At 41.2% G+C, this 26369-nt stretch overlaps 2 protein-coding genes across 2 annotated transcripts; one reads left to right on the forward strand and one right to left on the reverse strand.

Annotated features, from left to right (window-relative positions):
• The first annotated feature begins 4169 nt into the window (after positions 1–4169).
• Positions 4170–15841, forward strand: LOC128359314 (potassium/sodium hyperpolarization-activated cyclic nucleotide-gated channel 3-like). Its single transcript, XM_053319800.1, has 8 exons — positions 4170–4825; positions 8984–9407; positions 9978–10139; positions 10488–10706; positions 11469–11615; positions 12074–12314; positions 13449–13613; positions 14280–15841. Exons 1-8 carry the CDS (start codon positions 4170–4172, stop codon positions 15839–15841), a joined length of 3576 nt encoding a protein of 1191 aa, XP_053175775.1.
• A 3153-nt stretch (positions 15842–18994) lies between these two features.
• pkmb (pyruvate kinase M1/2b) lies at positions 18995–26369 on the reverse strand. Its single transcript, XM_053319810.1, has 11 exons — positions 26312–26369; positions 24680–24844; positions 24420–24511; positions 23037–23168; positions 22721–22907; positions 22355–22625; positions 22116–22266; positions 21857–22009; positions 20613–20779; positions 19752–19933; positions 18995–19580 (listed from the first exon to the last, which is right to left on the reverse strand). Exons 2-11 carry the CDS (start codon positions 24828–24830, stop codon positions 19474–19476), a joined length of 1593 nt encoding a protein of 530 aa, XP_053175785.1. The 5' UTR covers positions 24831–24844; positions 26312–26369; the 3' UTR covers positions 18995–19473.

Consider the following 26369-nt stretch of genomic DNA (forward strand, 5'->3'; position numbering starts at 1 on the left):
TCTCACGACTGCCAGGTTTAAAACATCAGTTAAAACTTGACTTAGATTTATATGATCTGCATATAAAGAAGTGTAATGCACACATAATTTGTCATTTTATGCTAATTGTGTGGGTTTCTTTAGTATTTAGACAACTACTAAATTATTAAGAATAAAATACAGAGCCAGACCAGAGCCTCAGCTGAAGAGCAGCACTAGCTTCAAACATAGAAAGGTTTTTTCTCTGCCCACACAGTCTGCTCTTTTTTTTGCCTATATGATTTCAACCTCCATATTAGATCTGAGAAAAACCCTAACCCTGACAGTGAAAGCCTACTGGATGAAATTCCAGGGATAAAGCTGTATTTTCTGGTTAGGATTATGAATAAGTTGAGGTGAAAAGTCAAAATGTCTGTTAAAAGAGTGGTAAACAAACATACAAATAATCAGCACATTTACCGGCTATTGTGTGTGTGACATCTGCAGATGGAGACCAGTGTCGTGCCAACAACTGATCCATTTCCATTTGCAAGGTAGATTATTTTTAAAATCTCTGCACTAAACAGTGACAGCACTATTACTTACTGACTGTGCATTTTTTATAGTGGTTTTAGTAATTTTATGATTTTACAGCAGTGGGCAGCACAGTCTACACATTAAGTGGAAATGTTCAGCAAAAAGAAGTAACAGCAATGCAGCAGAGGAGGGCGCTGTTTTATTACACCTGCTGGCTGGTAACGCCTGTGTCCAGATCTCACTACAACTTTACAGTTATAATTACCAGCTAGAGAATAATGTAATATTGTAAAGTGCCTTTCAAACAGGTCTGTTAATTGTGTGGACTTGATTCCCCTGAATTTAATGTCATGTCCTAGATTAATATGTCAGCAGGATTCAAATGGTAATGAAAACTGTCCCTTTCTGGAGCAAAGAGACATCTGTGACTTTGTGAACCCTGAAAAAACGGCTGGAAAGAAACAACACAACTTTTGACAAAAATGATTTGTAGTTCTGTCTGTGTGGATTAATCTCGTACATTGGAAGTGAATTTTAAATTGGTCTGATGGACTAGTTTTAAAACAGTCCAGTGGGTTGTATTTAATAAGGACTGCAGGTGCTTGATTTATAGAGATTTATTGTTTAACTTTTATAGAATTCACACATACAGCAATATGCTTTGGACTTGTTTCATGATTCACTTCTTCAGCTTCCATGGTATGTTTAAATTTACAGGATTGTTGGTGAATGTTTGGTGATTGTTGAAGATTTTCACCCTAAAAAACCCCATGTATGTCTCTGAAAACATTTTGTACAACACAATTCATTTAATATGAAATAGTATTTTTTTTTTTTTACCATGTGAGGGAGTTACAATCATTTGGAGTACATATTTGGTTCCTGACAGCTGTGAAACGATGGCTCCTCTCTCCCTTTTCACTAAGCCCTGGTTCCCAACATTACTCATGTTTTTGTGTTAATAACTAATTTCAGTCTAATGTTTCTATTAATTTCAGTCATGTTGCACAAATGTAATACGTGTGTTTCACAATGTTACATTTAGTCCTCCTGAGTTTTGTTTGTGATGTTGAAGCAGATTGTCTGCTTAATCAGCGGCAGTGACAACATGTGTGCATCATTAGCTACACTCAGCAGTGAGTCACTGCTCTGTCAAGTTGAGGTAGGAAGGATGAAACTGTTCTGTAGTAAATTACATTCTGTTTAATTTGCTGCACTCATAGCTGTGTGTAACGGGAGGTAATTGTGATCAGTAGCAGTAACAGTAATTCTACGTCAATGTTGGTCATGTTTTGAAAGTGAGGTATCAGCCTAGGTCACCCTGTAGTAACCTGAAATGGTACGTTCTAGTTAGGTGATGCTGAAAAGGTCTTCTGAAGGGAGTAAGAAGAAGAGAAGAGAAGGTGACTTAAGTTATTTTTGTTGAATTTCCCAGGGTCAAGTTTTGTCTCTGCTTCGTCAATATCTTGTGTTAATAAATATCACTTTTTGTGCCTAAATACGTGTTTTAAAAAAAATAATTTTAATACTCACTTTAAAGGTTTCTACTGCCCAAATACCATCTTCTGCCCTAATACAGTGTGGCAGCACTACAAGAGCATTGATGCACTCAGCTTGACATTGGTTTTGCTTGTGTTGGCTTCCACTTGTGATGACATTTGTTTTAATGTGAAGTTGACAGTTTTACACATATGACATGAAAACCTACACGATCATATCACTTCTTTGAAAAGTTTGGATCTTCAGGTGAATTTAGTTTTATTAAGATGTGTGAAAAGATCTGAGTGAGAAGAGTTGCCTGGAAAGTTTGAGTTAAATCCACATGAGCATCTCCGTCAAAGTTGGAGGGGACAGAAATAACAGGAGGTTTTTGGTGCCTACAGACATAGTCAGGAGTGATGGCAGGAGCGTACTAAATACGGCACAGAGTGTGAAATCCTAATCTGGGTAGTTCATGATAAAGAGACTCCAAACTTGAAGTGCTGATGCTGAGCCTAAGATTGTTCTCGAGAAGTACGATTACTGATGGAAAGAGACACAAATTACCAAGAAACAGGATAAGACACAGAGGATATGAAACCAGGTGAACAGTATCCACTTTATTTTCACCCGCAATGTTTTCATTTTATTATATTAAATTTTACATTTGACTGATGGGAATTTAAAGAAAAAATACAGTGAAACACAAGTCATCTGTGTTGCATATTAGTAGCAGATTATCACGGTTTCATAAGGAAATATTCTGACAGAAACAAATTGCTTGTTTCTTCATGTCCGATTTATTGAGATTTGCACTGAATACAACTTAATGCAACCAGCTGTCAACCTTTCACCAAATTAATTTGCTTTTTCGGGTTTGTGCCAGCGAAGTTTGTCATTGCACTTTTTTTTATGACTGAAAATGTCCTAGGGGAATAAAAATGAAACACTGAGGACACTGAAAGTATTAATTCATCAACCATAATGTTGCCAAACAGGTTGTAGCCAAATGTAATATTTTAGTTTAAAAAACCCACAGTAAGTGATGAAAGTTCAAAAATCTTCCAATAACAAGGAAAGTATCTGGCACCTTTTGGCTTAATCTCCAGTGCACGCTGTAGGTTCAACAGTTGTGCAGAAAACTTGGAATTATAAGCAATATTTAATTAATCTGTAAAACTCAGATGTTTGAGCCCCTGTATTATGTGAAATCTCAGGAAATCTTGATCTATGGTGAGGCTGGTGTGGAGGGGTGATGATAATGATGATGATGGATTTTAGGCAGCTTTACCTGGTTTGTCTATTGCCATTTGTAGCTTATTTGAGTGAACAGCTGTATTAGTTTGTAAAGTTTTTTGTTTTATTTGTTTTGCCTCATTTGTCCTTCATAAGGGTAATCTCAATTTGGTCACAACCACATATTTCCTCTCCACCTGTTTGCAGTCTCTTAATTCATCCCAGCAGATATTGACTGGAGGATTTTGCCTCAGTATTGCCATCAGTTTCTCCATTCAGCTCCATTGACAAACATTTTGCATGGAGACCTGACCGTGGAGTCCCACTGTTTTCTCTCAACTACTGAACTATCAACTCCAAGGCTGAATAGCATCCTTGAATCATCCTCTCCAATTGTCCTGACTGGGTGGGGTGAGCGTCTCCTATGGCAACCCGATAGATGAGCTCCCATCAATATTCACGTTATTAGAAAGCGGGAGGGTGATGGATCAGTGATGTCAGCGCTCTTTGGACGCCGGTGCCATCTGCGTGCATGTGTGTCATCACCTTGCACTGACAGAGAGCTCAGATATTTTGTGGAGGTGGAGATCGTGCTTTGTCATTGAGGAGCTCAGCAGCAGCAGCAGCAGCATTCTCCCACTCCGGCACGTCCGACACTCAGCATGCTGCATCCTGATGCGCTCTCGTCTACACGCTGTGGGGTTACCTGGATTTACATGCTTTTCCTGTTCAGCGCTTTTACATGACCGTCGGATTGAAGTGTCCACGTATTGTTGACGCATCTCAATGTTTGAACCTGGAGAGGGAGGCACGTCCCAAGTGTCAAATAAGATACGACCTGTGCTGCGGATGCGCCGTCACTGTTTTGCCTCCAGTGGCACCCCAAGTGCATGAGATTCATGATTCATCCCTCTGTTTTTACGGGCTATCTTTGAGCGCATTTATTCTCCTTCTTCAAAATGGAAAGATTCCAGTCTTCCATGCGCAAACGGCTGTACAGTTTGCCGCAAAACATTGGGCAAAAACCCTTCGTGATTGACGAAGGAGACAACGGTGACAAGGACACTAAGAGGAAAAGTATTCGGCTAAAACATTTGTCCTCTTCGTCTCCTGCAAGCAGTTGCAGGAGCATTGAAGAAGCCAGGAGCGAAGACTTGGACAGGGACGTTACTGTGAAGACCAACTTGAATGGGGACTGTCGCTTATTTAGGGGAAGCATCTCCTCCATCACCGGGCGGCATCCTGCCGGGTCAGATCCAGCAGAGCAGCGGCGCCTCATCCCCGAGGCTGATGCCGGTGTCAGCGAGAGCTTCCCCGGTGAGCACGGCCCCGGGGCCCAGCAGCGGGGAACGGGTAGTTTGAGTGGCGCAACCGGGCAAGCATCTATGTTTGACCAGTCAAGTTTCATCAAGTTGGAGGGCTCCGAGCAAATAATACCTGAGGACGACCGGCTGTACCAAGCCGGCTTCATGCACCGACAGTTTGGGGCGATGCTCCAACCGGGAGTCAACAAATTCTCCCTGCGGATGTTGGGGAGTGAGAGGGCCGTGGAGCATGAGAGGGAACGAGTAAAGTCTGCTGGCTTCTGGATTATCCACCCGTACAGTGATTTTAGGTAGGCCTAAATTGTGTGCAAAAAAACCTTTCTTTACAAGCAGTTGTCTCTTAACAAAAAAAAGTGCTGCAGTGAAACTGTCACACATTTGTTTTGAGTTTTTTGCCCTGCAGATAAACTTAATATCACAGAGGCACACTAATCCCCTTCTGAAATATAGCAGGGCTGTTTATTCTTTGATCAGTGTGATGATATTATGAAAGCAACATGATAATCAGGAGTGTGAGCCAGTGCAGAGTAGGTGTATCATAAACTGAATGTGCTTCAGTAATCCATACACACCTTGAATAGATTCTGCAAATGATCCTCTACTAAAGATTTAACCATGCATACTGCACAGGCCACTCTTAGAGGGAGACTTTAATGTACGGTAAATGAGTCGACTAGCATTCAAAATCCTCTTATGAGCACAATGACAGTCAAATTATATCATACATAGGAAGGATTTAAGTCCCTCTTCCTAGCTGTGTGTGTGTATGTGTATGTGTGTGTGTGTGTGTGTGTGTGTGTGTGTGATCATGCACACAAAAATAGGTTATATGGTAATCTAACCAACTAAAGTGCCATTTTCTGTATCTGTGTATGTGCACACAAAACCTGTAATGCCTGATTTTCCACTCATACAGTGCGTGCTGCATACATGCATGCTTGTTACACATTTCATTGCATGCTGCATACAAACTAGCGTTTTGTTCATCATCACTGCCATCAAGGGATTTTCATGACATTTAACCTTGAGGCTCACTGTCATCATACTTTCACCGGCCAGTTGTATGCCAATGTGTGTCACTGCAGTTTTTTTCCACTCATCTGAATTACACTTTTTTTTATCATTTAGCGAGGGCAGTGGATTACAGAGAGTGCAGCAGGGGCTTGGAAATGGGGTAATCAAAATAGGGTAACATGACCATTCAAGATATTAGAAGCACACATCAGTGGAGATTATTACAGGACAATTAGTCTAATGGAGCAGAGATGGTGTGGACGGGGAGGGTACACACCACAAAACATTGAACACACAGAGAGAGAGAGACAGACAGACAGAAAGAGAGATTGAAATGAAAATGATGTTGTGAGGAATCAGGACGCCCAGCTGTTAGCTGTGCACTATGTATGAGGTGTCATTACTTCATGCTCTGTGTGGGTCACACTTTGGAGCTGAGCAGGAGCAGTGTTTTGGTGCCTCTTAAGGTGAACACTCGAACCTGCAGATCCCATTTGAAGTTCCAGTACAGGTGCTGCATGTGACCTGCAATCCTTTGCATAAGAATATATTATTTTGTGTCTTTTTGGCACTGCTGAATCCAGCATCGCAGGTTGTTTTCCTGTCAACAGCCAACTTCACTCCCTGATGTCTTTAAAAGTTGTTGGTTTCTCTGCATAAGCCCACTTACAGTATCTGTTTTTAAACAACCTCTCTCAGTTGTTTGCATCACACGTAACTGCTGTCTTTTATTAAAGCTTTTTGCAGACACAGCAATACACATACTGAACTGGCACGCTGCGTAAATATGGTTAATATGATTGCTGGTGGGCCTGAGCCACAGTACAGGTGTGTGTTAAGCCACTGAGCTGCATGCAGGCTGTTGTGCTTCAGCTGCGCTCTGGCAGCAAGAGATAAGTATCTCTAGTACAAATGTGATCCCTTTTTCAGCTGTCCTGATTGATCTAAGCTCCTTTCACCATTTTAAGCCTTTTTGTGTTCACTTTGCTTGTAACTCCTCTCTCTTTGTACTCTCATGCTCTTTAACGTAGTTGCACTTTGACCCAAATAATGCAAGATTCCTCTCTGGATCGGGAGAGGTCCACAGACCCCACAACTGTCAGCTTTATTTTGATGGTAACACCAGATTACAGCAGCAAGTTGTCTGATCTTTGCTGCGTGCACAGTCAGCTGATGAGCAGACAGGGTGGTCTGCAAGGGATGGCAGTAATGCACTGTCCCCTGCAGACCTTCTCTTCTTCTTTTTTTTTTTATTTTTTTTGGTCCAGCTGTTCGAGCGTTTTGCAGCACAGTGACGTGTGCAGAGCAGTAATGCTAACTACTCAACATCTGGCTGATGGGAGCTGACTTCTGGAGATGACATGGATTCCCAAGAGATAACGGTGGATTTAGCCAGAGAGGGGAAGTGCAATTAGGACCAGTGTGTCAGTGCAGAGACAACGGGCAGATGAAGAGAGGAATGCAAATGCTTTGTTTGGCAGAGAACAACAGAAAGCTGATTAGAACAAATGGCCATCATGTCCTCACTGGTTCCCTCTTTTCGTGATGTTCTCCCGTGAAGGTTGGATGGAACTAATTGGAATAGGTAAAAATCTAGGTTGTGATGTAAGCTGGTCACATCTGTACTGCCAGTCACATCATGCCTGGATGCTTATTTGAACCCAGAGAGCGCTACAATGTCAGCAGCACAGGACAAGTGTCTGTGGCTGTTGGTGGTCATCATCTCATAAAACCCACTTTACTATCCTTTCCTAAGTGTTTGGATCACACAGTAATAGTGCAGATACTTGCTTTCTCGCATGCCACGACTGCCCTTAAGTGGTGTAATGCACCCGTGTAGGTCTGACTTGCTCACGCTGCAGTTTGTGCTGGTATGCAGGATGCAGGTGTGTCAGGCTCCTGTTGGATCGATCAGCAGTTAATTAGGCCTCTGAAAGAGATCAGACATGCAATCACATGCATGCACGCTTTCTCATCTCACACCACATACACTCAACGCCATAATTGGTAAACAAACAGTAACCATATCTTGGTTTGCCTTTGTGTGGCTGAGCTGTACATTACTGATTACTGCATGCTTCCCTTGAGGTGCGTTGCTTGTTATACATCAGCTACTGCAAAGAGAATATTAAAGCTGTATGCAGAATAAAGGGAATGCAGACATCTGACTACTTTATACATCAAATAGCATGAACAGAGTAATTAAAACAACCACAGATTACACAACTGTTATATTATAGGTTGTAATACCATAATTGTAAGATTTGTAAATAAAACTGTGGAAGACTGGTAAAATCAGGCTTTTTCATCGCAGTTATAGATGAAATCGAAAAGATTCTTTAGGATTAAGTTAGTTGTGAAAATCAATATTTCCTTGTGAGTAATTCACATGAATTCCAATAACCCATTTTCCCTCTCCGGTGCCTGTGGCCAGAAGTCCAATATTGAATTGAATTAGAGCACCACCATTATTTTCTTGAATCAACCCCATTAGTTGCTTTGTTAATGCTTATGCTCAGACAGTTGTTGTTTGCCTTGTTTCGGCTCCTTTTGACCATCAACCTGCTACATTTAGAGTTTGGCTGTGAGACTGCAAGTTGCTTAAACATAAATCTCTATTTGAAGTTCCCACACGTCCACAAGTGCTTTAAATATGCAGCACATATTCAGTATGCACACAGACACACACACTCTCAGACGCTTTAAAATCTTTTGTGAGAACTCAACAGAAACCATTGATAACACTGGTGTCTATTCATCACCTGTCTCTGTGTCTCTGAGACTTTTTTCTGCTTTTCTACTTAAAGAAAATTGCCTTTAAAAGGTCAAATCACTGACAATCAGTACCTTTAACATGGTAGAAACTAACGGTTATTGTTATTGATTAACTTGGTGATTGTTTTCTCAAGTGATGATTGAATCTTTTTGTTTATTTAAATGTAAAAAAAAAATCAAATTATTCAACATTTCAAATTATTTGTTTAATGCAACAGTCAAACTGACACTTTAAATGATATCATATTATTTGAGAAGCAGGGAACAGGAAATATTTGTGATTTTGCTTAAAAAATGATGATCAGTTATCAAAATAGCTATGGATGAGGTGTTCTGGTGTCTTAAGGGTTTTATCACCAATTCCAAGCTTCAGCATTGTTGTTATTTACCATCTTTTTTCCCCTCAATTCCTGTCATATCACTACTGTCATATCTCTAATTAAGCCATAAAAATATAATATTCTTAAAACAAAACAATTTCTCTTGGCTGAAAAGGTAATGGTAGTATCTTGGATGTCACTGATACACACTGACATAAAATATTGAACTCAGGTATGAGTGAGGTTAAGCTCGTACTTAATTTTAAGTACCGTTCCACAGTGACTTTGTCCTGCTGTTAATCTATGATGTGAGTTACGTGTGTCACTGTTGTATTTCAGGTTCTACTGGGATCTGACCATGCTGCTGCTGATGGTTGGAAACCTCATCATCATCCCTGTGGGCATCACCTTCTTCAAGGATGAGCACACTCCACCCTGGATTGTCTTCAATGTGGTCTCGGACACCTTCTTCCTCATGGACCTGGTTCTCAACTTCCGCACGGGCATTGTCAGGGAGGACAACACGGAGATCATCCTGGACCCGCAGAAGATCAAGATCAAGTACCTGAAGAGCTGGTTCGTGGTGGATTTCATCTCCTCCATACCTGTGGACTACATCTTTCTCATCGTAGAGACACGCATCGACTCTGACTTTTACAAAACGGCCCGAGCTCTGAGAATCGTCCGCTTCACCAAGATCCTCAGTCTGCTGCGGCTGCTGCGCCTCTCCAGACTCATTCGCTACATCCACCAGTGGGAAGAGGTAGATCCTGCAGGGATAGGTTCTGTGGATCCTCACACTAGATCAAAGTGCATCCTCTTTTAATGCTCATCTGAATAAAGCACTGTAAATGATTAGATTTCTTGTGCAGTAGCAGATTTCTCATAACTTGTCTGGATTATTACATTTTTCTCATTCAGGAGAAATGCATGATGCTGCTCTTTGTAAAAACAAATGCTTATATTCTCAAAGCTGTAGAGTTAATTTGTTCGTGTGTTTCAGACTCAAAAGAGAACGATCAACTTGCTTAACAAAATATATTTTCCTACATTATCTTATTTTATAATTCCTCTTAGGCTACATTCCCCACAGGCCATTAATGTGGCTCACAAATGATTACACAACACTGAAATAGCCTCTGGTTGTCTATAGAAGATTAAGAACAGTGAGGTCTGTTATGGGACCCCTGAAGCCATCGGGCCATACAGCACCCACTGTATTTTTCAAATCCTTTGATCGCATGAGAGAGAATCGAAATTTTATATATTTATTTACCAAGAGATATTAGTTTCGTTGTTTCACTTGCATTAAAGCTGATAATCTGTGTCACAGGTTTTCCATATGACCTACGACTTGGCCAGCGCCATGGTACGCATCATGAACCTGATTGGTATGATGCTGCTGCTGTGTCACTGGGATGGATGTCTGCAGTTCCTTGTTCCAATGCTGCAGGACTTTCCTGCTGATTGCTGGGTCACCCGAAACAAGATGGTGGTATGTGGATTATTTATGAGTCAGACAGCATCCAAATGTGTTCCTCTATAATCACGATAATCACATCCAAGTATTTATAAATAAGGTTTATTCATTTCCAGTCTGACAGCACATAATATTATTAATGTGCATGAACAATTATTAATAGCTATACCAGTAACTGAAATACAGGTGATGTTTTGTGCCAATCTGAGTCACTCAACAGGGATTTTCAAAGCCGCCAACCCTGGAAAAAAGACCTTATCACCCATGGTCTTGAACTTAAACTATGAAAAGACTCACACAGACGTGCTGCAGCATTAATGCTGTGGATATTGATGAACTTTTTTTTCCCTCTATCCACTGCAGAATGACACGTGGGGTCAGCAATACTCCTATGCCCTGTTCAAGGCCATGAGCCACATGCTGTGCATTGGGTACGGCCTGTACCCCCCTATAGGCATGGCTGATGTGTGGCTCACCATCCTCAGCATGATTGTGGGCGCTACCTGCTTTGCCATGTTTGTGGGACATGCGACTGCACTCATTCAGTCTCTGGACTCCTCCAGGAGGCAGTACCAAGAAAAGGTGGGTGTTTAGTCTCTGTATGGCTGATATTTGTCATAAAAACTCACATTTTTTAGGTCTAAGTGAATTTAGATGAAGTGAAAATGTTGACAGTAAGTGGCACTGTGACAAAGTGGCAAAGCATTTTATTGAGGAATGATGTGAAGAGGAAAACGTCAATTTTTGTTTACAAAAACTGTATCCACCTGTTAAAATCTTTACAGTGCATAATAACAAATGATCTACAAGAGGGAATAAGCTCCACAGAGGAAGACTAAATGGATACAATAGAAATACATTTTAAGATTACATCAGATTTTTGAGCTACTGCAGTTTATTTCCAGCACAGGCCAAGGAGACACACATGACAAGGTGATGAAAAAAACAGTCAATAAAATGGAAATAGCGTCTTTCAGTAGGACGTAACATACATAGGTTGGACACACTGATCATCTATGATGCTTTGCTGGTAGAGTACACCGTGAAGGACACAGTAGTTAATGTTATTAGCTTCAGCCTGCAGAGCACAACTGTATTTGTCAGATGGGACAGAGGCACAATATTGCACTGTGGGCAGGTTTCACAGATGGCCTGACAGTTGACTGTTAATATAATGAGACACATTATAGGCTTCCTCTGAGCCAACACATCAATCAGATTAATATATTATTTTTGACGTGACTTTGCATTTTGTCTTGACACTAATTTAGTTACATTTAGAGTTACATATATTTCTGTGGAGATTTCTCCTTTTTAGTAATTGGATTCATGTTGTCATCACAGTATAAACAGGTGGAGCAGTACATGTCCTTCCACAAGCTCCCTGCTGACATGCGTCAGAGGATCCACGAGTACTACGAACATCGTTATCAGGGGAAGATGTTTGACGAGGAAAGCATTTTGGAGGAGCTGAATGAACCGCTGCGAGAGGTCAGAAGTCATCAGAAGTCATGTTCTTGTTGTTGCCTTGATAATAACCATTACTGCGTCATAATGATGTTGACATCTGTGTTAACGCTTCTAATAACTTGAAACATTCTTGAATTTTATTTTATTTTTTTCAAACGTTTCATGGTGGCTCTGTGACAAAGATATGTTTTAATGAAGTGAGCATCCTTGTTCTAAATGGTTTACAGTTAATTTTCTGTGTAATCTAATATGGCTGTCTTACTTTGCACGCTAATGTTAATAGTCGTGTAATCTGATTAGTAATGGCTGGAGACTGTATGAGGACAGGAAGCCTCATTAACGGAGCACTAAGCTGTTGACCACCCTGCTTTTATAATGATTGAAATGTACACATGCAGCAACTCTGACATTTGTGATCAAAGGTCTTGTCTTACTGTCGCCATTGTCCACACACATATTTTTTTATGCATCTTTTGCAGGAGATCATCAACTTTAACTGTCGTAAACTGGTGGCCTCCATGCCTTTGTTCGCCAACGCTGATCCAAACTTTGTCACCTCTATGTTGACCAAACTGCGCTTTGAGGTCTTTCAGCCGGGCGACTACATCATCAGAGAGGGAACCATCGGCAAGAAGATGTACTTCATCCAGCACGGCGTTGTCAGCGTCCTGACCAAATGCAGCAATGACACCAAGCTGTCAGATGGCTCATATTTTGGAGGTAATGCCTCCACACAACAGGCAGTGTGTAATGCATACTAATATATTTTGTAGATGACCGTGGGTCAGTTTAAATGTATGTGGAGGAGCGGTGATAGTCTGATTTATTTTGATTTATTTTGCTCAGGCACTCAGCAGATTAACTTTGCTGACTATTACAGCTGGGAAAAATTGTCCACATCATCTCCTTAAAAGGGCTCGGGACTAAAGAGGAGCAGAGCTTTGTGATCTTTGATTCCATCTGTGGGGTTTTCCCTTTGTTGACACCATGTTTAAAGCAGAAATACATAAATTCACATTTTTCGCTGCCCATGAACTCTATCAACTTATGCCTAATGTTGTCCTTATTGCATCGTTTTACCCTGTTGGTACACAACTGTGCAGCTCAGTGAAATATTATTCAGCAACTAGGTAATGCAATTTGTCAAGATGCTTTGTTTTTACAACCTTTTTCGGTAGTCTAGACTATAGAAAGTATTTTAGACAGAGCAATCATGCCATTTTTTTATATTTTACCATACTCCACTACTCTGCACTTCTGGAACGAAAAAAAAATTTAACTAAATAATATAGATCTCAACTTTAAGATGATAAACGAGGGCAGAAAATGTGTTCAAAACGAAAACACAGAAGAAATTTGTCAGCAATCTCATGTAGTCAAGAAATATAAATAGATTCAATCAATGAACAGGGAAGGGAAGAGAGAGGGAGAGAGCATGCAAGTATCTGTGTGTGCAGTGTCTATATCCTCAATATGTCTGTCCTGAAAAATATGTCTACTTTTTTTTTTTTTTTAATGGCGCATTATTTTATTTTTCTGATCTGGCACGACAGACGAGGTCAGGACAAACTGTAAGCTGCAGAAATTGCATTAAGTGCTCCATCTGTGGGGTTCAGAGGCAACGCTCTTTTCATGTTTTATCATCTCAGACTAATAAAACCAGTTTTGCCTTTCCTTTTGTGAATGTAACTAAAAAGGTATAAATTCTGTGTGAAATCATCATATAACACTTTCTTTTGATTACCCATTTTTTTGAAGTCCTTCATGTTCATCTCTGACTTTCACTCAACATGGCAGCTTTTAAATAAGTGGTACAAATAATTGAACTTTTTTATTTCTCCTGCCTCCCTGCAGAGATCTGCCTGCTGACCCGAGGCAGAAGGACAGCCAGCGTGCGAGCAGATAACTACTGTCGCCTGTACTCTCTGTCGGTAGACAACTTCAACGAGGTGCTCGAGGAGTATCCCATGATGAGGAGGGCCTTTGAGACTGTGGCTCTCGACCGTCTGGACCGCATCGGTGAGTCCTTTGCCAAGAGATAAAACCTGTTTATAAGAGCCAATTTCATATTTCAAAGTTAAATATAATTCATTACTATTTGTGGTTTGATATCTCATCATATTTGTTTTTCTCCTTCTTCCTCTCTGTTTAATGCAGGTCCACTTTTACTAACACTAGTTATATTTTATTTATGTGTGTAATGCTCTTGTAAATACATGTATCTCCCTGTAAGACTCATCAGCTATTTTACTCTTAACAAACACTTGTTAAGTTGTAGATGCAGTAGATACTGTAGTTGCAGTAGATAGGGGAGACGCAGTTTTTCCAGTTTGTACCATTTTTTGGTACATGTTGTGGACATTTAACATAAAAAATGGCATTTTGTATTGGAACATTTCTCTTGTCATTGAGTTACTTTAATATAAGGGACAGTGGAATTATAAAACATGTTTTTGCTTACAGAGGAAATTCTGTAAGCTTTGTGGTTAGAATAAGAAGACATTCAACTTTAGATTTGCATTTTTTTGTGCAAATAAAATTAGGCCATCACATTGTAACTCTTCTGTAAAGAAAGCTGAGGCAATTGTGCTGATGAGCTGTCCTTGTAATAAGTAGCATCATTCATGAAAACAAAAGGATTTAGGTGGAAATGGCATCACTTTATTTCTCTTCTTTTCTTTACAGGGAAAAGGAACTCTGTTCTTCAACATAAAGTCCAACATCACCAAAGCTCTGGCACACTAAACCTCCAAGAGAGTGAGATCATCCAAAGAATAGTGCAACATGACCGTGACATGGCCCAATGCACACAGCTGATCCAGACCAGCACCGCACAGAGTTTAAACCTTCCCCCTGCTCCCCCATCACCCACACCCGTCATCTGGGCCCCGCTGGTCCAGGCCCCGCTCCAGGCTGCCGCTGCCACCACCCCACTGGCACTGGCCTTGGCCCACCACTCCCAAGTGCCTCCCATCCTATTTCACCATTCTCTGGCACTAGGCTCTGGCTCTCTGAAGGACACCATCGGCCATCCAAAAAGAGTCCATGTTGGAGGGCACGTGTCCAGCAGCTGTGGTTCAGTGCCCGGTTCTCCTGCGGGCTCCATCAACTTTCGCACCGGGGTTGAGACTCCCACACTGGCGGCCCTCAGGGCACAGCATTTCCCCACTGGGCCCGTGTCACCCACACAGATGTCCCAGCCCATCTTCACCAGCAACTTGCAGCCCCTGGCCCCTCTGCCTCAGCCAACACACCAGCCTTCACACCATTTTCCCCTCTCCACCATGGCCTCACTCTACCCCATTAGTCAGGCTGCTGTCTCCTACACCTGCTCTGCTCAGCTCCACTCCCAGCCCTTCCACGGTGCTATGACCACCCCACCCAACCCATTAGGTTTACTCCAGCAGGGGGCACCAGGGAGGCTAGCAGGGAGATTCCCAGCCCCTTTCTCTTCCACCATAAGCCCTCTGATCTCCAGCTCCGTCAGCCCCATACTAAGCCAGCTGCAGCAGCCCTCTCACGCCACCATGCAGCAGATGGGGTCCAGTCATGACAGAGTAGTCAGGACATCCAGCGGTCTGAGCCTCCCACATTTTCCCTTCATCACCAGCACCCAATCCTCCAGTGGATTTATGCAGCCAGGGTCTGGAGCTGCAGCCTCTCTGGCGCAGCACAGCCTGGCGGGCCTCCACTCTGCTTTCCTGCCACAGGTTCTCCCGGAGCACTCGGCCCTCGCCTCCCTGGCCCAGTATGGCTCTGCTGAGGTCTCGCCCTGCTACACGCCTCCAGTCCACAGTCCCAGCATACAGAGCCCAGTGAGGGGACGGACAGTTTACCACAGTGAGGCCCCCTGCACCCAGAGCTATCACAGGCCCCTAACCCCTCAGACCTCATGCCCTGCTAGGGTGGCCTGTACCCCCAAAGAGAGTGCTGAGTCATCGGCGGATCTCTTTACCCAGGAAATAAAGACTATCTCAGGCTCTTACAGCTCTATACACCAGGAAAGGCCTTTGGCCATGAGCGGCTCCTCGGAGGGGGCAGCAGGGGTACTGAGCCCCTTCTCCGCCCCCTTGGCTGTCAGCAAACCCTATAGCCCGATCCCGGGTCAAGCTACTCCTGTTAGCCGGACACATTCAGGGCCTGAACCTCAGAACCAGTTTGTTGGTGTACCCTCTCCCCTGGCTAGATCCCCTGCTAAGATGTTAGAGACAGAACACAAACAGTCCAAACTTCCCTCCAACTTGTGAGGTTCAGACACACCCTCCTGAACACACGGAGATAACCTCCTCGGCATAGTTTTAACCACTACTTTGTCCATTTTAAAGTAGGAGGGTGTGTTATTCTAATCAGATTGGAGATCAGTGGTTTCATTTTTAATCAGAGTGAATGGATTATGGATAAAAATGGACAATAATGGATATTTTTTTCTACAGGATACTGCTTCTTTGAATATAGTAATAAAATCTAAAACCTATTGATGGATATATATAGCACCTCATGAAAATATAAATTGTTATATGTATTATATTATAACCACACTCTGTGATTTGTTAAAAGTATTGGTTTAACCCTATCCCTATGGTCCAGGCAATTTTGTGTAACCTTTTGGCTTCACCTGTTATGTTTGAAATTTGTCAACAACTGTATCCAGTTATGATTGAAACCAAAAATGACTGTCCTTTTTATATCGTTTCCCACTATTGAGTGTGTGGATGCAAGGTTACCCTTAAGAGATTCAAGGAGAGACAGACTGTGCACTTTGCTCGTTTCAGAGGTCACCTAACGTTAGGCTTTGATGACGGCATGTCTTCCAAGATAGTGTTTCAGCAATATTGCACACCCAAATGGGTCACACGAACCAGTTCACGTTCAAAAAAACTGAAGTGATGAATGTAATGTTTGTTTGTCCAAGTGGAAGAGGTGGGATGCATATTTGAATGTGTTGAACATGAAGGAGAGGATAGTTTTTCTGTAGAGGAACCAGTTTCAGTCACGAAGACAACACAAAGTCGCACACTTTTTCCATTTTTCAGTCCTCCACAACTGCTCTGGCACGTTGCAAGCTGCACGACTGATGCTGACTCATTTCAGTCTGTGAATAACTTCAGTACAGAACATACACCTGAGCCAAGGTTTGTGTGCCATCAGCATAGTATGCAATAATCTGTGTTTTTTTATGGGAATACAAAGGTACTGTGAATTGAAGCACTTGAGTCGACGAGTGAGATTCTGTTTTTAGTTAGAACAGATCAAAACAAGGGAATCATTTTTAAAATTAAAAAAAAGCAATTGTGGATAATCAAACATCCTGAAACCAGCGATGCACTAAGATTGATGTGAATGTTTCTTGCACCAGTCAAAGGGCTAAAAGCAGTTACTTGGACACGTGGTTAACAAGACACCCTGATGGGTCATATTGCTGCATATTTACCTCTTTCATTGTACATTATTTGATTGTAAAATTTGACATCTGTTGTTGAACAATTGCTGCTTTGTGATGCTATGCTGAATCAATAAGACGTGTATCACTGACTGCTTTTTTTTAAAAACAGAATCTTAAATAATTGTTAATAGGTTCATGTGTTTAGATGATACTTCTCTCTTGACCTGCGACCAGCAACGAACTCTGAGCAGCGAGCTGGTCACCAGGTCAAACCATCTGAGCATCCAGTCCACTGGCTTTAGCTGCCTGGTTATTGAACATGAGGCTGAGGTTTGCTGTGACTCTGCCCCCTTTCCAGGCAAGAGAGATACTATCAGTCACTAGCCAGTCACTGCCAATAGGCTCAATCAATCCCTCATTACTATTCTCCTCCAACCTCGCACCACCACACCACCTGCCAGAGGCATCAGCTCGGAGCGAATGTAAGGTTATTTTGAGTGCACTCAACTTTAAGGTGTGTGTCTGTGTAGGCAGGAGAAGAGGTGTCAGTCATTCATCTACTTATATATTTATTTCTCATTTTGCTGCCTTTTTAACCACCAAATCTAAGGAATCCATCACCCTATGTATGTTATATTTTATTTTAGCTACAGAATTCAATGCAATAAAATAACATATGGTCAATGATGTTTGTCCTAGCTGTTGATTTCTGAGTGTGGTATAAAGGAGAATCGGATAAAACGCTCTTGAAGTTTTAGACTTTAAGCCGGATTACGAATTGAGAACTGGATGGTGTCGTTTAGTGCCAACATCCAAAACGGTCAGGGTTACAATTTTAGAGATATCTGACTTGTCATTACAAAGAAAAAGATCTGCTGTGTTCAGATAACTGCTAGATTAGTTAGTACATGGACATATTTAATTCAGTGCTGCAGCTAAGGTTTGATTTACAGAGCTTCTTCTTTAAGGATGAAGCTGCCACGTTGATCCAAAGCAGACAAAACTAACCTTCATTCATATGTCATCCTGGATGCAGAGTGAACAGACCTGATGTTCTTACAGTATCAAATAAACCCACAACATGGGATGGTTTTTAATATTCTATTATTATAAAGAAATATATAATAGGTGCAGCTTTCCATTGAGGTATTGCTGTTATAACTGAAGTACAAATTCCTGAATATTTACTTAAATAGACTTCTCTATATTGACTACTACACATGAACAATGCTTTGGGATTGAAAATGACAACTCACAGGTCTGATTTCACTCAAACCCAAAGACATTATGAAATAAATAATTAGATGAATTAATACAGACAACAGATCATATAACCAGGAAAAATGTCAAATAATCTGATTAACTTTGGAAATCTTTCTCATAAAATGTTATTTTGGCCTCTTTTTTGCCTCATCTTCAATATATGTTTTTCTTATTTCAAAAGTTTTATTTTACCAGCTTATTATGATTAGTTGTCCATGTCAGTCACACAAAGCAGCATTCAAGCATAGCTCTGCCCTGTTTGTATTACAGGAAAAAAACACATCCATGGAGAAATAACATTGTGATGTAAAGAAGCATTTTAAAGGAAACCTCATATGTGGCAATCAGTGTTTTTGTTTAGTTTTTGTTGTTAGGTCAAAAATATAATTTAATTTGCCACATTCAATAATTTTGCAGTTTTAGTGACTGATGCTCTGTGAAATACTGTTAGTAATATCATCCAGCAGTGTTGACATACATTTAATTTTTTTATTTGTGCATTTGCTTCAATATGTGCCTCAGATCTTTTTGCAGTTTAGTGTTTAAGTCATCTAATAAGCAGTGTTTATTTTGTACAACCACTGCAGATGCATTTAGTCAGAAGTGCATGTTCCGATAAATCCAGCTGTTATTTTGATTTTGTGAAATCTGAAGGAAGGAGGGCATACAGCAGTAATATAAAATGTATCTACTTGTATACTGAGCATGTTAACCTTGCAACAGTGTTACAGTGATCACAAGAGAAGGAGAAACAGTTGAGCCAAGAGTTTCTTTTAATGGATGGAAACCCACTCATGCCAAATCATTTCATGGTGATACTATGTACCGACTATCGGTTCTGAATGAAACACTGGAGAAGATAAATACAGTACAAATCTGCACTTGTACTTCCTGATGCCTAGACATTTGGAGTCTAGTTTACAGTGCATGCAGAAGAGCACTTATCTCCATTTTGCACAACATGCAAACGCAGTCAGGCACACACATGACTGACGAGTTTCCAATAAAAGGTTCAGTCTCTGGCAGCAGGACTTAGATGATAAATTGCTCATATGGGTTAACCAGGAATCATGGAGTTACTTTCTGTGAATGACACCATCAAAAGGCCTTTTTTGACTGGTTTTGACTTTCTGTCAGTCACAAAGGCCGACAGAAAAGAAAAGTCCAACACAGGGGGAAGGCAGGTTACAGGAGAGGGGAGGGGTGGTTGTTACTAATGTCCTTTGATGAAGTTCAAGGCACCAGCACAACTCTCATGGTGTTGGTGTAACCGGAGCCTGGGCGCCAGCCAGTCACAACGATGACAACATCACCAGTCTTGAAGAACTTGCGGTGCTTGCCTACAGACAGAAAACAGGGAGCTAGTTAGTTGAAAAGCACTTCATTCAACTCGAGTGAATCCAGGAGATTAACAAAATAAATCTTGGATTTTCGCTTAACAATGCCCTTGTTAGCAACCCTAAAAACCCTCTTATTTAGGAGCTAATTCAGCAAAATCCATCGACACTCACCAACTTCCAGGGCAAAGTTCACACGCAGGTCAACATCCTCAGCCCAGACATCGTTAGCGGGCTTGGTGTACAGCACGGGGTAGATACCGCGGTACAGATGAGCCTGGCGGGCGACCTGGCCACAGCGGGTCACAGCGATGATGGGGGCACGGGGCCTGTACCTTGACAGCAAGTGGGCGGACCTGCAAGTAACAGGTACAAATGATTAGACAAATTGAAAACTGAAAATATTTAATTTTGTATGTTTACATATGTTTTAAATATGTTTAAAATCATTGATCTGAATGAGTTACAAAACGTAAACCTGCCAAATCTGATTTTTTGGACACTTGGGGGCTGCGGAAACCACTTGTAGACATAACACTGGTGTACGATCAGAGTTTAAGTTGATACAGTGAACTGTCACTGGTGAACAGTGACAGTTAATCAAAACAGTAAAGTTGTGGGACAGATAACCAAAATTCATATCATACTAATTTCACATACAAATAATCATGTAATCTATTGTTATTAATTATGGATAATTATTATGCCATTATCTTTATGAAATCCACGCAGCTGAACGTATCATGTATTGTGAGGATGAATGCCCAAATGGAGAGGAATGAACAGGGAGTTAAAATTAACTCATAAAATGTCAGGGTTCAAATCTCAATAGGTCAGAAGAGGACTAACAGATTGTTACTGCAGTGAAAGTTGGCACACTTCATGTGAGCCCAAGGCTTCTGTTAGAGACTGAACGGAGGTGGAGGGATTGAGAGATAATGCACCAGCTTCTTCGCTTGTAATGGGCACCTTGGAGAATATGATGACTCAAAGCTTTACAGAGATTTTCAGGAGGTGTAGTTCTTGGATTCTCACCTTCCGGACTTGGTGAGCACAACGATGGCGCTGGCATGGCACTTGAAGGAAGCCTCAACGGCGCCGATAGCGACGGACTCTGTGGGGTCACGGGTCAGATGACTGGTGCGACGCAGCTCCTCAAACATCTGCCTGTGGTACATGGCTGCCTCAGCCTCACGGGCAATCTGAACAAGTGAAGGAAAACAAACAGGGGCATGACAGCTGTGTCAGGCTGCACACACCAAGTTTGAACTGCAAGAGTTAGTTTGTATTTTTAAAAAGACAATCACACGACAGTTAAGCTGAGTGCAGAGGTCTTCATACCTGAAAGCACACTGAGAAATGAAGCTAAACAACAGCGGCGGCCATGATGTCCAGGGACTGTTGCTGTGCACTGCAGATCCTCAGACGCATGCTAATTGAGCAATATGATCACACAGTTAAAGCACAATGCAAGAGAAGTTGTTTGGTAGCAGACGGACGGAGGGAGGGGATGGTGCATCAGCGATACACAAAGCAAGTTGAACAAATACTAAACAAGCTGTTAGTAAAACCCAGTCATGTGCAAACAATGTGGAAGCTACTTTTCTCTTTGTTATGCATAATCTAGAAAATGTAACTGACAACACCACAAATTCTATAGCAGTGTGTTTTTCATGGTGGTTGATATTTACTGTTTCAATGGTACACAAAGTAAATCTGAATGTGTTGGTGAAATCCATCACCTTGAAAATCACTGATGATATATGGCACATCTGGCCAGGTGATGACAATAACCTATGTTATGAGATTCTGAACACAATACAAAGTATATTTCATTTCATAGGACTCATAAATGTGTCAAGAACAGCATTTTTCATTCATTCTATTCATTCTCAGATGTTTTTTTCTACTTTTAGTGCAAAAAAGCCTACAGGTGTAGAGCCATGAAAACCATGCAGTTACCAGTATTACAGCTTTGCATGTCCCTGTGACTTTTGTACATTTTGGCATTTAAAAAGTTGGTGTGGCTGCCACTTCTCAAAGCTTAGATGCCAAAGATTCCCAAAGCACATGGATGCACCACATGTCACACCAAGTGTTTGGGGGCTTTCACACTGATAATGCTCATAGCCTCAAACACACATGAGACATGAGGCTTGACATATTGTAGCTGCTGCAGTAAAACATGCTAAAACTGGTATGTTCCAGAAAAGATGTATATATTGTACACACATATACTGTAGAGCTTGGGGAATAGGGTCAGTCCTTTGTGCTCTTACCATGTGCTGTGTGCGCACGGCCTCCAGGGGGTAGTCTCCCTTGGCAGTCTCACCACTCAGCATGATGCAGTCATTGCCATCCAGCACGGCGTTGGCAACATCACTGGCCTCAGCACGAGTGGGGCGGGGTTTCTTGGTCATGCTCTCCAGCATCTGAGAGGGAAAAGCAAGACACGCTGCATCATTTCATGTAGTCAAATTACACTGATTTTTAAAAGTTGCCCTTGTACTAAACAGTCCTCCCACTAATGTCACAGACCTGTGTGGCACAGGTGATGGGCTTGCCGATCCTGTTGCACCTGCCAGTCATCATTTTCTGGGCAATGAAGACCTTCTCTGTTGGGATTTCAATACCCAGATCTCCACGGGCAACCATGATGCCATCACTGGCCTCCAGGATCTCATCAAATCTATCAGACAAAAACAAAAATTAATAATTCTAACTATTATCTTGAAATTCAGATAGATGCAGATTATTCCCAGTGATCATCCACACACCTGCGCACACCCTCGTGGTTCTCCAGCTTGCTGATGATCTTGATGTCCTTGCCCTTATCACCCAGGGCTTTCCTAACAGCATGAACATCAGCACCCTTACGGATGAAGGAGGCGAAGACCATATCAACACCCTGCTCCACGCCGAACTTCAGGTCCTGTATGTCCTTCTCAGACAATGCAGGCAGGTCAACAGCAGCTCCGGGCAGGTTGACACCCTTCTTGCTGCCCAGGCTACCGCCATTCTCAATTTCACACATCAGGAAGTCTTTGCCTTTGGATACACAGAATGAATATAAGTTTTATTTCCACATTTAGGTGGAAAGGTGAAAGCAACATCTGCAAACAGTCGATTGTTTGTTCACTTACCAATTTCCTTGACCTTAAGGGAAATCAGACCATCATCAACGTAGATGTGTCTTCCGACCTCCACAACCTTGGTGATGTTCTTGTAGTCGAGCCACAGCACCTTCTCGTCGCATTTCTCCATGAACTGGTCATCAAGTGTGATCTTGATGGTTTCTCCCTTTTTCAGCTCAACCTCAGCAGTGCCACTCTAAACAACACCAGGAGAGAAGGTGTTAATCTTTGAGGATAAAAAGACCTTCAGATAGTTGTTTGTGCTGAGTATTGTTCTATAATAAACCAAAAAGTGCCTCGTTGTGGCAATTTGGCAAGAACTCACGCCCTTGATAAGTCCAGTCCTGATTTCTGGTCCCTTGGTGTCCAGAGCGATGGCAATTGGTCTGTAGTCCACAGAGCCATTTCCAAAGCTCTCCGTTGCCTCACGGACATTCTTGATGGTCTCAGCATGGTACTGTATAATGAGGGGCATTATATTAAATATTGAAAACTTCAGAATATCTAATACAATATGAAATATAATATTGTAATAGTTCATCATAACAAAGTCATACTTAAGGGTGTCAAATTATTCAAAAGTTAAATAGAGTTAGTAAAACAGCAGGTGGATAGACAGCATGGCGGCACCTGTTACATAACTATATGTAGTAAATATGGAATAACAACTGCAAGACATTTTTAGCACATGACATTGTTCAGTTTCACTGTGCATAAATAGCTGCATGAGTTATTGAATACTGTCTGTATGGCAACACAACTGTTACAGTTATGTGTGTATGTAAACAAATCTAATGTGTACACTGAGTACTGTCTACAGTAAACAGTGAACTTGTCTTCCACAACATGCCTTATTCTCATACTGTTGCTGTGAAGCTTTCTGTCACCTATTTATAGCTGTACTGACAACTAACACACCAAAGAGACAGAGGTCAAATTTTTTTGGTCCCTCTCATACAAAAAAATAAATCATATATTCACTTTGTTGTGATTTTCTGGATTCAAGATAATAAATGTGTTGCTGACATTTATCAGTTGTGTTTAGCCAACTTGAGCCAAACTATCATACCACTGCAGTCAATTCAAAAGTCACTGTGAGAGTTGAGTTACATTGAAAAAGTCACTGCTGTTAACCTTTGAAGAGTACCAACCCAAATATCAACTGTGGGTGCTCATACTTCAGCATATGATAGACTTACAGACTCATCCACTCAGGTGACAGTGAAAAAGGTAAAGAGGCATGACTTTTAAAGGCGAGAGGTCAGCAGTATAAGGTCAGCCAACGCTTTAGCCATGATGCAGCTGGTTTTCCAAATCACAAGCTACAACACAGACCCAGCACTGAAGGGCCAAGTACAAGCTCATAGATCACATTACAGCCACAGACAGTTACTAGGGCACAAGAGTAATGTCACACTGACTGCTGCAGCTGTAAAGGGTAAATCCACACTGAATCACTTGCAGAGGGCAAAGAAACTGCTGCTGTACTGCTCTGCCTGACCTCAAACTCTCAAGAATGTGGCTATGTGACTATGCTCCAGTCTCTGATGTCATATTTTTTGACAGCTTATGGTACAACATGTGCTGTGATATCACCATTTATAGGGCAACTTGCTAAGAAGTTTAAGTTTTAGAGATGCAAATAGTAAATTAAAGGCACAAATAAGTATTTGATGTGGTTGAAATTTTAACATTCTTGCATGCTCACTTCATGTGTGCCATGAGAGAAGTTCATTCTTGCAATGTTCATCCCAGACTTGATCATGTTCTTGGCCATATCCACAGATCGGGAGGCAGGTCCTGCATTGAGACAGATAAATTACATCACTTTTAAGAGAGATACTGGGCCAAATAAGGTAAGGTTGAGGCCATGTAGATGTTTCAAACACAGATACATTGAGATTATCTTTGATATACATGACATGTGTGACATGAAATAAATCTTTTGGTTTTGGGAATATGTCTGACCAATTGTGCAGATGATGCCAGTGTTGCGAGACACAGTGGGCTCGGAGTCGATGTCCAACAAGCACATGTGCTCGAGGAAAGTGTCGGCCATGGCAGCATGCATCTGCTGATGATGCATGACTGAAGAGCCTGAATCCTTAGACTTTGACATGATTAGATCTGTGTCTGCAGGGAAATCCTATGGAGAAAAAACAGGAAACACAATTGATTATTACCTGACCCTAACCCTAACCCTGACTTGACCACTAACATTCATTATAGGCTATATTGGAGGGTTTCTTTTTCATAGTCAGTGCTGGTGAAAACTGTGATAGTGACACATTGGTTCCTCAAAACCCTTGAAACCTTTGAAACCAAGAAGTTGTAAAATGATCTACATAAAAACACAATATTTTCCAAAAAAACCCTCATAATCAAGTAGTATGGACATTATCAGGAATGATTAAGGATTACTAAATGAGATTTTACTAAGAATGGAAAAGTGCACACTTATATTAAAATGTGACCTCTCCCTGGATTAATTTTAAGTCTCTACCAGTGGAGAGAAGCTGTGCGAGCTGACCGAACAGCCTGTACAAAAAGCAACAACAACAGTATGTGCCTGCCTGACTGCACTCTCCCACATTCCAGTGGGAGTTTGTGCGGAGCTGAAGAAGAGGAGCTGGTCACTTTTGACAGAGGCTAAAGGTGATTCACACACACAGATTAACTCCAGCCCTCAAGGGCCAGAGGCTGAAAAACATGATTTATCCTGCTTGTAAGATATAATATTGCTTGAGAACCCATCAATGGTATATGAGAAGAGAAAAAGCAGAGCTACTAGGATTCAGTTAGTAGAGGTATGCAACATGCGTGACACCATTCAGGCCTCAGCATTAACCTAAAATAACATCATCCGTTCTGGGTATATATATGGACTGTAGAAACATGTCACCAGAAAAAAAATGTATCTGGTGGAAAATGAGAGTAAGAGTCATATTTAAATGATCAGAATGATGTTTCTATACATCTCATACAAAAACAGTGCAAGTGAAATAATGTGATAGCTAATAAATAAAAAATGAAAAGTTTTGTAGTAGATTACAGAGTGGCAGGTCATAAATTAGGGTACTATTTAATTTAGTGAGTGACTTAGTTTTGAGTGGAATATTTTATTTACTTAACAATCAACTACTGTATTTAGTCCCATGTTTGTCATTTAACTTGTTATTTAAATAATTATTATATTAAACTTAATTTATCTCAAGAAGGAAAATTGGCAACACAAGGATACAATAAGTAGATATAATATCAAATAAATCAAAATAAGAAAGCTATATAGAGTATAGCTATATAGAACTAATCCTGCAATTAGTAGACACAGTTGGCTATATTTGAATTATACTGTATTTGCATTTTTGTAGACTATACCAACTATACTCATGCATAAAAACAAAATAAAAACCCAGATGTAATATTTAAGTAATAATGAATATATTAAGAATATTTCCAATGTGTTTTCGAATAAGTTTGATCTGTGATTGAAATTACTTTTTGAGAGTAAGTATCATCTTTTTTTAAAGTTAATGAATTCAAGTTAATAAACAATACAAAATATCTTCTGCACTTTGTGTCACACACAGCTGAATCTACTTGTTGTTACTCACCTATACAGGGTGAACTTTGCAGGGACCAGGGGAGCCACTGGTTG

Source organism: Scomber japonicus, chromosome 5, assembly GCF_027409825.1.
Source record: "Scomber japonicus isolate fScoJap1 chromosome 5, fScoJap1.pri, whole genome shotgun sequence".
Taxonomy (NCBI): domain Eukaryota; kingdom Metazoa; phylum Chordata; class Actinopteri; order Scombriformes; family Scombridae; genus Scomber; species Scomber japonicus.

Excerpts from the sequence above, each read along its gene's own strand:
- LOC128359314 (XM_053319800.1), top strand. The coding sequence starts at position 4,170 with ATGGAAAGATTCCAGTCTTCCATGCGCAAACGGCTGTACAGTTTGCCG. Across the intron at positions 9,408-9,977 it reads ACATCCACCAGTGGGAAGAG|GTTTTCCATATGACCTACGA; the intron begins GTAGATCCTGCA and ends TCTGTGTCACAG. Across the intron at positions 13,614-14,279 it reads CGACCGTCTGGACCGCATCG|GGAAAAGGAACTCTGTTCTT; the intron begins GTGAGTCCTTTG and ends TTTTCTTTACAG.
- pkmb (XM_053319810.1), bottom strand. The coding sequence starts at position 24,830 with ATGTCAAAGTCTAAGGATTCAGGCTCTTCAGTCATGCATCATCAGCAG. Across the intron at positions 23,169-24,419 it reads TCTCTCATGGCACACATGAA|TACCATGCTGAGACCATCAA; the intron begins GTGAGCATGCAA and ends CTCATTATACAG. Across the intron at positions 22,908-23,036 it reads GGACTGGACTTATCAAGGGC|AGTGGCACTGCTGAGGTTGA; the intron begins GTGAGTTCTTGC and ends GGTGTTGTTTAG.